This window comes from Physeter macrocephalus, chromosome 21, assembly GCF_002837175.3.
Source record: "Physeter macrocephalus isolate SW-GA chromosome 21, ASM283717v5, whole genome shotgun sequence".
NCBI classification, from domain to species: domain Eukaryota; kingdom Metazoa; phylum Chordata; class Mammalia; order Artiodactyla; family Physeteridae; genus Physeter; species Physeter macrocephalus.
In genome coordinates this window covers 61,871,178-61,884,953 of record NC_041234.1, presented here as the reverse complement: position 1 = coordinate 61,884,953, position 13,776 = coordinate 61,871,178, and the positions used below count along the sequence as shown (strand labels likewise).

The following is a 13,776-nucleotide window of genomic DNA, read 5'->3' as shown; positions in this document are numbered from 1 at the left end:
ACAACACGTTGAAAATCTTGGAGTAGATTTTAAGAGCAATAGGAAATCATGAATGTTTTAGGTAAAGGAGAACATGATCAGATCTGAATTTTTAAAAGTTTACCGGCAGTGTGGGGAGTGGACTGGGGAGAAGCAAGCATGAATGAGGCGTCCAGCTGGGATCTATTGCAGTCTAGGAAGAGATTAGGGGGGCAGAATAGATTTAGAGGTGGATATATTTACAATGTATCTTTGAGATAAATCTGGCAAGAGTTGCTGATGGATTGGTTTAAGGGTGAAAGAGAGTAATATATCAAGGACGATCCTTGTTTTTGACTTGAGTAACTGATTGGAAGATGGTACCATTTCTAAGCTGGGGAACACTGGACGAAGAGGCTTGGGAGTGGGGATGAAATATTCAGGAATTCAGTATTGGACATGTTCAGAAAAGATATTGAGTAAGGGGTTGGATATATGGATTTGGAGCTCAAAGGAAAGGCATAGGAGGAGACCATTAAATTACTGGTTTGTAAAAATATGATACATCAGATCCCACACTTGAATAAACTTCTGAATACAAGGTAAATGTTCAGGGAATTGTGATTTTTCAATTCAGGAAAACATTAAGTAAAAAATCAATGTCACAGTGATTTAACAGGGTAGCCAATTTGTAGGTATCCATCATCTCACTGTATTGTGACTTATCCAAATAAAATATTTCAGTTCTCAAAAATAGATGTCCTTAGAATAATAGAATAGACAGCAATTAAGCTGCTTTGCTTTATGCTATTTTATTGATGTTGTCAACTCCCACATTCATTTTTGCCTTGCAAAAAATTAACAAAAATACATTGGGAGGAAAAGGTATTTTGAGTGTTTTCTCCATGCAGATGCTTTATATTTTTCGAATATAATAATCTTTTCTATGTCCAGAGAGGGTGTGATAACTTTAAAGAAAGGACAGCTAAGTATAGGCTGTCACTTTTATCTTTCTGAGGGTTGTGCTCTCTATCCTCAGGGGGAAGAAAAGGATTTTAAATTTGGGGAAAAACATAGTGGAAAATTAGCACTACAGCGTAATTACTTGTTTGTTTTGTTTTACTTCACTAGATGTAAACTTCATGAAGACAGGGGTTTTTGTCTGTTTTTTCATTGCTGTAATCCCAGCATCTAAATCAGTGCCTTGCACATAGTAGGTACTCAATGAGTATTTAAGGAAAATTAAATGAGTTAATTAGTTGTATCTTCACAGTGTGATTAGATTTGTTAGGAAATTTCTGAATCTATAGTACTTACCATCTATTAGGGGAATCAGAGCCAAGCTTAGTTCAGCAAACACTTACTGAATTCCTACTATACACCAGGCTTATGTTAGATGCAGGGGGTAAAAAGATAAGTAAGGCACAATCCCTGTCATATAGGGGCTTATAATTTAGGGTATTGTATATCTGAGTATGTATTTTGGGGGATATGTGTCCAGTATAGGAACCAACATAAATGCAAATAATTTTCAGTTCAATATGGGAGGTTATGACAGAGGGGTAGCACAATGTAGGGAAATATAACCCAGTATAGGGAGGAAATGTAAGGAGGAGGTGGTGGAAATGACTCTGAGCCTTGGGGATAATTGTTAGCTAGAGAACAGGAAGATCATTCCATGATGAAGGAACAACAGTGTGACTGAGGAACCACAAACAGCTCGGAGGTCAGTCAGGTGGTGTAAGGGAAGGTCCACCACTGCACTATCTGAATTATCTTGAAACTCTGGTAAAATAACTACACAATGAATTTCTGGGATCAAAAAATTACCCTTCCTCATTCCCATGCATTCTCTACCTCTTTTTTGCTTTGGAATTGTCAGAGAGCAAAGCATTTTAAATAACGGGGCTGGGGGTACGTGTGGGAGGAGGCCGACCTTGAAAATACTTATCAGAGCTACATTAGCTGCTTGGCACAGGCAATCTAAATCCTCTTCATCAAATACAATCACTTGAATATAAAGGCCACTTTACCTTGATCATTTCTGCGGTACCTTATTGGGAAAATCTTGTATGAACTCCTTGTATACATATATAAAACCAGATTCAGAATCAATAAACGCCTATCAAGCAACTACTATGTTTTCATAAATTTTTTCCCTCCTGTAAAGCAAGACTAATTTTGCATATGTATGTGGCCAAGGTGGCTGATCGGACTAACTAGAACAAACACAGATGCAGTGACGGTTCCATTCTGGCGAAGCTAGGGAGAGATTTTTCGTGGGTTTTCATTGGGGAGACAGAGACAAAAAAAGATAAAGGATAGAGTTTGAAAGATTGGTGTGAAAAATTATGCCTCGCAGGCCAAAACGAAAGTACAGACATGCTGGGGGAAACAGTTTCCAGGCTGGAATGAAAATCTCCTTTCTTCACAAAGCAATCCCCTTTCAATTTCACTCCGCCGTCCTTGTCTCCTAACAATTCTTGCTTCATCATGGTCAAGGGGTTCCCAGGTCTTCCCACATTCATCCTAGCCATCAGAGTAAAAATCTACAACTCTTTTCTACCCCAAAACTCCAGGCTAAATGCGCTACTGCACTCAGCCTGGAAAATGAATCGAGCTTTTAACATTCGCGTAAAACATTTCAAATACAACGCTGTAGCCGCCTATCTGGACCCGCCACCCAGGAACTACAATACCCAGAATGCAGTGTTTTCCCTTCCTCCTTCCACCAAGGCAATGCTTAACTTGATCTCATTTCCACAAGCAATAGTCACATGACACGTTTCCTGTCAAGATGGCGGATAATCTACCTTCGGAGTTTGATGTGGTCGTAATAGGGACGGGTATGTGTGGTTCTGGTACTCCCTGGACAAAGTGTAGGAAGTCTTTCCCGTTCCTACCTTCTCTGTCAGTGGCGAGGGTCGGTGAGAAATGTTGGGGTCGAGCGTGAGAGGGAGGACGGAAAGGAAGCGAAGTAGTCTGCAGCCAGCGCGGGACTTGGCATCTGCAGGGAGGGGCTTGGACCCGCGGTGCTTAGCGCCATTTGAGTAGGGGTCGATCTGGTCGATGTCGATTGCTGAGGTTGGTTGCTGCGGATGATTCCTGTAATTTCCTTAGAGGGAGGTGGGTTTGCAGTGTCATGAGACCGGAGGGTGGGGATTTTGTCAATGGAGACACCTTTGGCATGACATGATTTCCTCCTTGTTAATTTCAAGGTGATATTCCCCATCATTTTGTCTCGCCATTTCATAGGAATTTTTCATATATTTATATAATCCTAGGGTGCAGTGCAGGTCGGATACATTTTGTGACCCAGTTGTTACCCGTGTACGTTTTAATTTACTAAGGCGATGAAATGGATTCTTTTATGTTTCGTTGAGAAGCCTAGGGGGTTGTAATTTGTTGAGGTGGCCATTGTTCCTGCTTTATGGTGCTGAAAGAAATCATTTTGCTTTCTACCACCCACCTATCTACCCACAGCTAAATGAGCTGAGAACAAGCGTCTGTGAGTCCAGTTCAGGTGTGTGATCTTATCTTCCCTTTGTTTTCCCATCATTTATTCTTCATGTTTTGGGTGGTGCCAGAACTCCCCCTGCAATTTCTAGTTGACAAATTACACGTACAACACGTGGCAGAAAACATTTGGCAGCAGTTGGTATTTTGTTTCTCTTAACAGTGTAAAGGGTGGATTTTAGATGGGGTGAAATAGTTTGTTGGGTGGGGTTTTCTCCTGTCTACAGAACGTGGTAGGCTGGGGAACCCCAGTGGTTGAGACCCTGTCCATTGTGTTGATGAATTCAGTTCATTGTCTTCTTAAACAGTAGGAGCAGCCATGTTTCCAGGTCGGGAGTAAAAATAATAACTACTAATTTTTGAATGCTTATTATTTGCTAATCGACGTGCTAAGCATTTTACAAGCCATATATGATCCTCATAACAACCTTGTTAGAGTACGTATTCTTTACACTATACAGAAGAGGCAAAAGGGCTTAGAAAGGTTGCAATTTGCTCAAGATCACACAGCCGGTAAATTTCCAAAGGTCAATTCCACACCAGAAGGAGAATCAGTGGTTCTGACCCTCAGAGTTAACCCATATTAATAGAAATAATTGGGAAAACTTGGTTCTAGACCTTGCTTGGCCATTAACTAGCTGTGTGAGTTGCTAGGGCTAGGAACTTAATCGCTCTGAGCCTCAGTTTCCTTGTTTTTGAATATAGGGAGGGTAAACTAGATAACCTTTCCAGTGTTGTCTAACCAAAAATTATCTTATTCTAGTTGTACCTGGGTAATTGTTTTCAAAACAGCAAGGACATGTTTATTCTCAACCTGAAAACTGCATGGCTACAGATAACCTTGCTGTAGCTGCTATGAACAGATGTTGGATGAGAGCTGGAAGGAGTCAACAGACTATTTATTCTCTCCAGTCTATCCTAAAACTTAGAACAATATCCACTTTAGAATAGTTGTTATACCATACTTGGGTCCTATGTTACTGCCTTTTTTTTGTTGTTGTTACCTTGGCACTTAGGGTGTTTTAAAAATTACTTTGAATCATTAAGATACTTTTTCTTATCTTGATTCAAATTTTAATTGATGAGTGCTAAGTCTTATCATTAAGTGCTGTTAATTCTTATATAAGACATATTTTGCCTTCTAGTTCAGTTCATAATATGGATTACATCCATCCTGTTAGAGTCCATTATGATAGAGGTAGGAAGATTCTGTGAGTGATCCAGAAAATTGCATCAGGGGTATCTGGTGTATTTGGAAAAAGATTCATTTTAGACTTATTTCCGTGAGAGTAATGTTATTTCTCAAACTATGGGAAGAACTTATTTGAGTTAGAAGTTTTTCATATCACTTAGTGAACACATTTTTAATTTTCAAGCACATTGTTTAAATTTATGATATGAAGCTTTGTTTTTAGGTAAGTCAAAGTGGAAAAATTGGGTAAAAGTCATTTCCCAAATAAAGGAATCCAATAATTCCAATCATTACTGAATAAGAATGATTTTTAATGTGTTTGGAATATTTCTCTTCTGAAATAGTTTACTGAAAGTGGTCTTTAAGATGTGTTTGCCTTACTAGATGTACTAGCTTGAGTGAATCATAGAAAAATCAGTGTTTCAAAGATTCAGTTTTAATAACAAAGGCAGAATTAATCATGCATGTATCAGAAACATGAAGAAGTAGGCTATGAGATGCAGTTTTTCTTTTAGCAGATTTAGTTCTAGTTAAAATGTCATCAAGAGACAATTGCTTGGGCTTCCCTGGTGGTGCAGTGGTTGAGAGCCTGCCGATGCCGGGGACACGGGTTCGTGCCCCAATCTGGGAAGATCCCACATGCCACGGAGCAGCTGGTCCCGTGAGCCATGGCCACTGAGCCTGCGCATCCGGAGCCTGTGCTCTGCAACGGGAGAGGCCACAGCAGTGAGAGGCCCGCGTACCGCAAAAAAAAAAAAAAAAAAAAAAGAGACAATTGCTTTATCAAGTAAAATAATCTGTGGATAATATTTTAAACCCCTTTGACCTTGATTAATTTGTATTTCTTTTCATTCTTCATAACACAACGTTTTCCTTAAGATCATGTTTTGAAGAGATTATGGGAAAATAAAGTTTTGTATGTATTTTCTTAGTTAAGCCCATTTCCTCCTGAGTACAAAATACAGAAAATATCACTCGAACACCCAAAGGCAGAAGAATAAGATAAAGTACTTGAACCATGGAAAATATAGAAGAAAATGGAATAAGGAAGGAGCACCAAATGGAGTCTCAAGGGAGAGGACAAAAATGGATATAGTGAGTTCAATATAAAATAAAAAAAAATTTTTAATGAAAAAATCATGACAATTATTTTAAAAAATGGATATAGTAATAAGTGTCTAGAAAATAGCCTTCAGTTTGGGTGCATGGTTGTCATTTTTAAGACATTTTGCCATTTAAAAAGACATTTGAGTGATAATTTTGTGGGTTACAGAGAAGTATCATTGGTTGCAGGTAAAAAATAGTCCCAGTAGCATAATACCTCACTGCAGGTGACTTATCTGGCAACCTGTGTAATCTGTAACCCGCAGCAGAGCCATCCACTCAACAGAAGGGCAGACAAGATGGAAGTTACAAGAGTTATGGGATAATATCAGCATGCTTCTTACATAGAGGAATCCCTCATTCTCTTATTTAGAGCATATTCATTCTTATTTTAGAAAATTCTAGCATGCTCAGAGTGTATTAGAAGCATCTTATTAGAAGATATAGGAAATGTTATCAACTTCTGCAAAAGCCGTGTTTGGAGGGGTGTCATTAGACATAAGTGACAGTTCATATCCTTATGGGAAAGGGGAGAGACAAACACCTAAAATGCAAACCTACATCAGACAGCACAATGACCTGGCACCATTTAGTGTAGTGACAGACTACACATTTTTTAGAATATTCAACCCACATTTACTGAGAACCTAGTCCCTGCCCTTGTGACATTTACTGTGTTGCCTATTCTGAGGAGCTGTTTGGGGTTCCTGACTGTCACATGCTCAGAGCTGTTCTAAGCCGATGTGGCCTTTTCATTTTATCCTTCTTGCTTTCTGAAGGCCACATAGAGATTCATTCTGCATCCCTTTCCTTACTAAAGTACACCACACATATTATATTTTGGAATTCTTCCCCTAAATGGGCTGTGGAGTAGGCTAGCTTAACATTTTTCCTGCAGAGCATAAACACATAGATCCTTTTTTGATTTAAGAGTTTTATTGCTAAAGATTATGGGGAAAGAAGTGAGATAACAAAAATAACAAACATGGGGGAAATTACAAGGGGTATTGCTCCTAAATCCTGACTACCTTGCTAGATCATGCTCAGCATAGTCCAAAATCGATTTGGCAGCATGGCATAATGGGAATCACTTAACCTTCCTACTGGGTAACTTTGGGCAAATTGCATAACATCTTGGGACATCAATTTGTTCATCTGTAAAGTGAGAGACTTGAATTAGGTGACCTCTAAGGTAGGCATCTACCAGCTCAAAATTTACCATTGTGTGGGCATAATTATGACCCTGGGTCCTTGAGAAAAGACAATTCTGTATAGTCCTCTTAAGAAGTCAAGTCAGCGTTTGATATACTTCAGAAATTTTTCTATCAAAGTGGTTCATAAAAAACATTTTCTTGGAAATGATAAGCTGCTTTCATCAGGAAAGGTCATGTAGGCAGCACAGCTCCATTTCTTGATGTTAGTTGAGCATTGAAACTTTAAGGTGGTTAACATTGGCCAGCAGCTCATTGACTATAATGCTTATGATGGTGGTGGAGTAACTTCACTTCTCTAAACGTTGGGGGATAGTAATGTTGTAGGAGGTATTGTGGAAACTGATTTTTACTAAATACCTGTTTATGCCAGACTCTGCCAAGTGATTTCTCATATATGTATCTTATTTAATCCTCTCCCAGGATGCCTGTGTGTGGTTCTAATATCAGAGGATGTCCATACTTTCTCTGCCTGTACTTCCAAAAATCCATGAACCTGTGGTCTAGAGCAGAGTTGTTTTTTTTAATTGCAAGATGCCACCTATTTGTGGGTCATGAAATCAATTCCAGCATTAAAAAAAAAAACAGAAGTAGAATAGAAAATGCATGGACTTGAGGATATGAGGAGGGGGAAGGGTAAGCTGTGACGAAGCGAGAGAGTGGCATGGACATATATACACTACCAAACGTAGGGTGGATAGCTAGTGGGAAGCAGCCGCATGGCACAGGGAGATCAGCTAGGTGGTTTGTGACCACCTAGAGGGGTGGGATGGGGGGGTGGGAGGGAGGAAGACGCAAGAGGGAAGAGATATGGGAACATATTTATATGTATAACTGATTCACTTTGTTGTAAAGCAGAAACTAACACACCATTGTAAAGCAATTATACTCCAATAAAGATGTTGAAAAAAAAAAGAATATATTACATGTAGTAAGGATGAGTATAGTTTTTTTTTTGGATGCAACATTTTAAAAAATATTTATTTATTTTTATTTTTGGCTGTGTTGGGTCTTAGTTGCGGCACGTAGGATCTTCATTGTGGCATGCGTGCTCTTTGTTGTGGTGCGTGGGCTTCTCTCTAGTTGTGGCGTGCAGGTTTTCTCTCTCTAGTTGAGGTGCGCGGGCTCAGTGGTTGCACTGTGCGGGTTTAGTTGCCCACTTAGTTCCCCGACCAGGGATTGAACCCACATCCCCTGCATTGGAAGGTAGATTCTTTACCACAGGACCACCAGGGAAGTCCCAGGATGAGTATAGTTTCATGAAACATATATTTCATGTGTGTATCACTGTGTGAAGCACACACACATACATATATTCATATATATTTTGGGTGTGGCTAGGGGCAAAAAGTTTTAAAGTTTAGAGAATATTGATTAACTGAATAACATAGTGAGTAGGAATGACAGTAATATTTCAAAAGTCATTTGGTTTTACAAATGCTATACCATCCATATGTTTTATTTACCTTGACATGTATGTATCTCATTTGAGAGCATAGTGTAGTGATTGACAAGGTCGCTCTGAAATGGGACAGACTGTGTTTGAATCAGCTATGCCTCTTGTACCACCTCACACATGTTCCTTAATGTCTAAGTTTCAATTTTCTCATCTCTAAAAGAGAATAAATCTCACAGAGCTGTGTTGAGCATTCAATGGAATAATTCTGTAAAATGCTTAGTAAGTGCTCAGAAAACGTAGTGGATTTTTATAGCCCATAATGCCATACTGAGGTGCTTTTATCACCACTCCTGTTACGTGAATGCTTCCAAGGAAAGGCTCATAGTGTTCATGGAGAGCAGTGGAAAGATTCAGATGTCTGAGTCATCTTCCTCCTCTTCCCATTTGGTGGGAAAGACCTTTGTGTGTCTGTTACCACTATTTCTATCAGACTTCTTAACTGACGGTTTTCTTTCCTTTTTTTTTTTCTTTTACTCTGTTTTGTTCACCAGCTTGCTTATTTGTCATTTGTTTTGAACAGATTTGTCTTGTTTGAGGCATAGTGTGAAGGTTTTGAACAGATTTATCTTGTTTGAGGCATAGTGTGAAACTCTTCCTTGTCAGTGTAAGAATGCTGAAGGAGCTAAAGAGAGCTTACAGGTTTTGCTGTTCTGAAAAATGCTTTGCAATTCTTCAGGCATTTATTGATGGAAAAGTATGCCTTTTCTGCTCTCAATACCTAGAAAAGTAAAGGGAGTTATATAACTCTGGAGAAGACTCTCTGGAGAGGCTTACACTTCCCTGTAAATCATAAGTTTGAGCCAGTCCCTCAGAGAGAGCCGCATCTGTTACCAGAGTTCTCTCCGCAGCATCATTTTCATCTCGCATGCGTCACGCCATTTTCTCATTTTCTCCAGAATCCTCATGATGTTTTGGAGAACTAAAGCTACAGCAATTAAAATCAAACACGGCTGCTCACCATCACATTCTCATGTTTCACATAAAATCCCAATGCACAGAAACAATTATAATTCCATGTAATTGACCTGTTACTCATGCTAAATCATCTGCTATTCAGTTTCAGTACAGTCTTTCCACTGAAAAGTTAGGCTGTGCCTGCTATGTATGTAAATGGTTTAAAAAGTAAAATAGTCTAAAAATCATCAGTTCCCAGTTTATATTAATATGTATATTACAAAACTACATATATATACACATATATGTCAATATATACACATGTATATATGCTAGAGAGATTGGAAACATTTGGGGGATGTTTAGTTGTGACCAACAAAATAGGGATACTTTGAAAGATTAATTTATTATTTTTGGCTTTTCTAATAATCGTATTAAAGGGCGGTGTAAAAAGAGATGATAATTTATCACGGATACTGATTTCTCCAAGTATGAGTGTGAGAGCTATCATGTTATCATAATGGGACTATTTAAAAAATAGTTTGAAAATAGGTGATGAGACCAGGTGCAGCTTTTCGCCAGGGTGGTGCTTCACATGAGTGTTTGATCTTATATTAGATTTTACCAGGAGTTTAAGTGGGTAATGTCATACTGCTTGACTGATTTGGTTTATATCACATTTACAAAAATACCAACATCTACTTTTTCTCCTGAGTAGTGTTCATACATATCTTTTTTGTCCAGCCTAGTGTTGATGTTGAGTTACAATGGCTTTTGGTTAATGGCAGTTTTAGTCATTTTGTATTGCTTTGAACTGTTTTGGATCATGTATCTGTGATCTGAATTTGCACATTTGTTAAACTGCTTTTCTGTATATGCATTTAAAATAATTATGGAAAAGTGTGCACAAGCTAAAGTACAGAGAAAGAAGGTTTTACATACAGATATCAGGCATATTAGGAGGATGCTGAGTTGTGTTCTAATCCTTAGTTTTCTGTGTTACTTTGGCATGAGCTATCTAGGCCAAATAGAGGACATAGAATTAAATTTAGTATGTATAACACACTGTTAAACAAATATATGCAATTATTTCTGGCATTTATTATGCTGAATCCAATGCTAAGCCCTTAAAATGCATTATCTCATCTGATTCTCACGGTAACCTTGTCTGTGTTAGATGCTTATTGTTATCTCCATTTTACAAATGTGGAACCTAAGGCTTAGTTAAGTTTGATCGAGGTCAAACTGTTAAGACTGGAGTTGCTCTGGCTAGGTATTAGATTGAGCTGGTTGGATTCTTCCATGTGAAAAAATACCTTATACTCTCAAGATTAGATTATTGTGTTCTAGCTTAGCAGTTGACAGTTGCTTCATTTTGGGGAGTTACTTACCATTGTTGACATTAAAATCCTGATGCCAGCAAAGCCTTGTGGTGTTAACTCATTATTGACAGCATCATGACATCTGTGGTCAACTCGCAAACCTTTTGATGAAGGTGAACTGAATGACTTGGTTGTGTTTATCCCTTAAAACTGAAAAAACAGAATCAGCCACTAAAGTAATGGCTAGAAATGGGATCAGAAAATACAGTCATATTTCAAGTGATAATCTGTTTCCCTAGGAATTATTCATTGATTACAAGATACATAATTTCCCACAGAAATAAAACCATTGTTAAAAATGAGCTATAGGCTATTTGTGCATGTGCGAGGGTTTGCCGTTTTGTCTTTTTAAAAAAATTTTTGTTTAGTTTTATGCACTTATAAATTGAATTTTCAAGATCAAGTATGAGACTCATTGTTCTGTTTATGAAACTTTTTTTAATTGACTCTTCTTTTGGTTCCTATAATTGTCAACAATTGTCAGCACTTGCAATGGATGCATCTTAATTGACAGAGTAGATGTGGATCTTTTCCCTCCAAGGGCCATGTCATTAACAAATAATATTAATAACTAACACTTTAACGAATATACTTCCAGACCTGTGTGTATAGATGTGTATGCTATTCTGTTTTTCGCTTCACAGTATGTTATGAACATCATTCCATGCTAATCACATCTTCTTCCTCAGTGTCTTTTTTTAAAACTTTTCATTCGGAGATAATTCGACTCACATGCAGTTGTAAGAAATAATATAGGAAGATCCTGTATATGTTCACCCAGCTTCCCCCAGTGGTAAGTAAGATCTTGCATAACTACATGTAGCATAACCAGGTAATTGACCTTACCCAGTGACCTTATTCAGATGTCACCAGTTTTTTTTGTTTTTTTTTGTTTTTATTTTGTTTTTTTTTTGTGGTATGCGAGCCTCTCACTGTCGTGGCCTCTCCCGTTGTGGAGCACAGGCTCCGGATGCGCAGGCTCAGCGGCCATGGCTCACGGGCCCAGCCGCTCTGCGGCATGTGGGATCTTCCCGGACCGGGGCACGAACCCGTATCCCCTGCATCGGCAGGCAGACTCTCAACCACTGTGCCACCAGGGAAACCAAGATGTCACCAGTTTTACATGTACTTGTGTGTGTTTAGTTCTGTACAGTTTTATCACGTGAAGATTGGTGTCACATCCAGATACAAAACAGTTTCATCATACTCTCTCATGATACCTTTTTATAGCCATGGACACCTCCCTCCTACCTACATCCCTAAACCCTGGCAACCCCTAATCTGTTCTTTACCTTTATGATTATGTCATTTCCAAAAGTTTATTAAATGTCATATTAAGTAGATGCTTAGTAAATATTATTTTCTATAAATGTCCTGTCATTTATTTAAATTAGCAACTTTTGTTGGACATTTAAGGTTTTCAGTTTTTCACTTTCATAAACTAAGGCTGTGATAAACATGTTGTGCCTAAATCTTTTGTACGTATTTAATTATTTCCTTAGGATAAATACCTAGAACTGTAACTGTTAAATTGAATTTTAGAGGGTGGTTACGTAAAGCTTTTGATTTGTATTGATGAATTGCCTTAAGGAAAGTTTGCCAGTCTAATCTCACCAGCGGAGTATGAGAATGCTTATTTTCCCATAGTCTTTCAACATTGTCTATGAATGTCTTATTCTTAATTACTGTCAACATCATAGCCAAAAAAATATTTCCTTGTTTGCATTTACATTTTCAGATCATAAGTGAGGTTGACTAATTTATTAGGTATATTGCTCAATTATGTTTCTTTTGTAAATTGCCCTTACCCATGTTTCTATTGTGCCATTTTTTTCTTTTCAACATGTAATCATTCTTTATATACTAAAGACTTTAAATCTTTGTCATGTATTTTGTAAATTTGCCTTCTCTTTTTATGCTGGTTTCTCATGTATGAAACTTTATAATTTTCACATAGTGAAATCTATCAAATGTTTTTTTTTTCTTTTATGGTTACTGCCTTTGGAGATATGCATAGAAAGCCTTACCGGGCTTCCCTGGTGGCGCAGTGGTTGAGAGTCCGCCTGCCGATGCAGGGGACAGGGGTTTGTGCCCCGGTCTGGGAAGATCCCACATGCCGCGGAGCGGCTGGGCCCGTGAGCCATGGCCGCTGAGCCTGCGCGTCTGGAGCCTGTGCTTCACAACGGGAGAGGCCACGACAGTGAGAGGCCCACGTACCACAAAACAAAACAAAACAAAAAAACAAACAAACAAAAAGAAAGCCTTCCCCTCCAAGATTAAGTAAATATTGACTCTTAGTTTCTTTTTTAATATTTTATTTTTTACATTTAAATTTTTAATTCACCTGAAATTTACTTTGTTGTAGAATATGAGGGTTTTTTCCTTCTAAATCATTAGCTGGTTATTCTAACACCATTGATCTATTCTTTCTCCACTGAATTGAAATACTTCCTTTATTTTTTTAATTATATGATTAGTTTTTGGACTTTCTGCCAGTAATCTGGGTGTCTCTTTGAGTGTAGTCGGAACTATAAAGTGGGAATAGACTGGGTCATCTGATCTGTAGAGGAATGATAACTTTCCCTCTTTGAAATCTCCAGAAGCACAAGACAATATTTGAATATATAAAAAATTATAGCATCTACTCTGAAAAATAGCAAACTAAAAGAAAAAGGAAAACAGAGTAGGAGTACTTGCAACTCATAACAAAGGACAAATTACATACAAATAATACCTTCAAATTTATATGAAAAATGTCAAGATCTCTACAGGTAAATGGGCAGAGAGTGTAAACAGACAAGAGAGGTTACAAATAGTCAACAAACTGCAGGGAAAATATTTTTTTCTGATTGATAGTCAAATGCAAAATAACCTGATAATTAAAAACATTAAATTAAAGGAGTAATCACTAATTGTTGATGAAGTTGTATTCAGTTGAAATGCTAATGGTATTATAAATTGGGACACTTTGGCAAAGTAACAGTTCGTACTAAGAATTGTCAATATGTTCATTCTCTTAGACTCAGTAACTCCAGATCTGAGAATTTATTGTGAGAAAAA

The 13,776-nt window shown here is 37.9% G+C and overlaps 1 protein-coding gene across 1 annotated transcript in view; it reads left to right on the top strand.

The window, feature by feature from the left end:
- The first annotated feature begins 2,716 nt into the window (after positions 1-2,716).
- Positions 2,717-13,776, top strand: part of CHM (CHM Rab escort protein) — a 189,027-nt gene continuing 177,967 nt past the window's right edge. Inside the window, exon 1 of the mRNA XM_024129495.3 lies at positions 2,717-2,804. Coding sequence (XP_023985263.1) covers positions 2,756-2,804 — 49 coding nt within the window. The 5' untranslated portion in view covers positions 2,717-2,755. The remainder of the gene's footprint in view (positions 2,805-13,776) is intronic.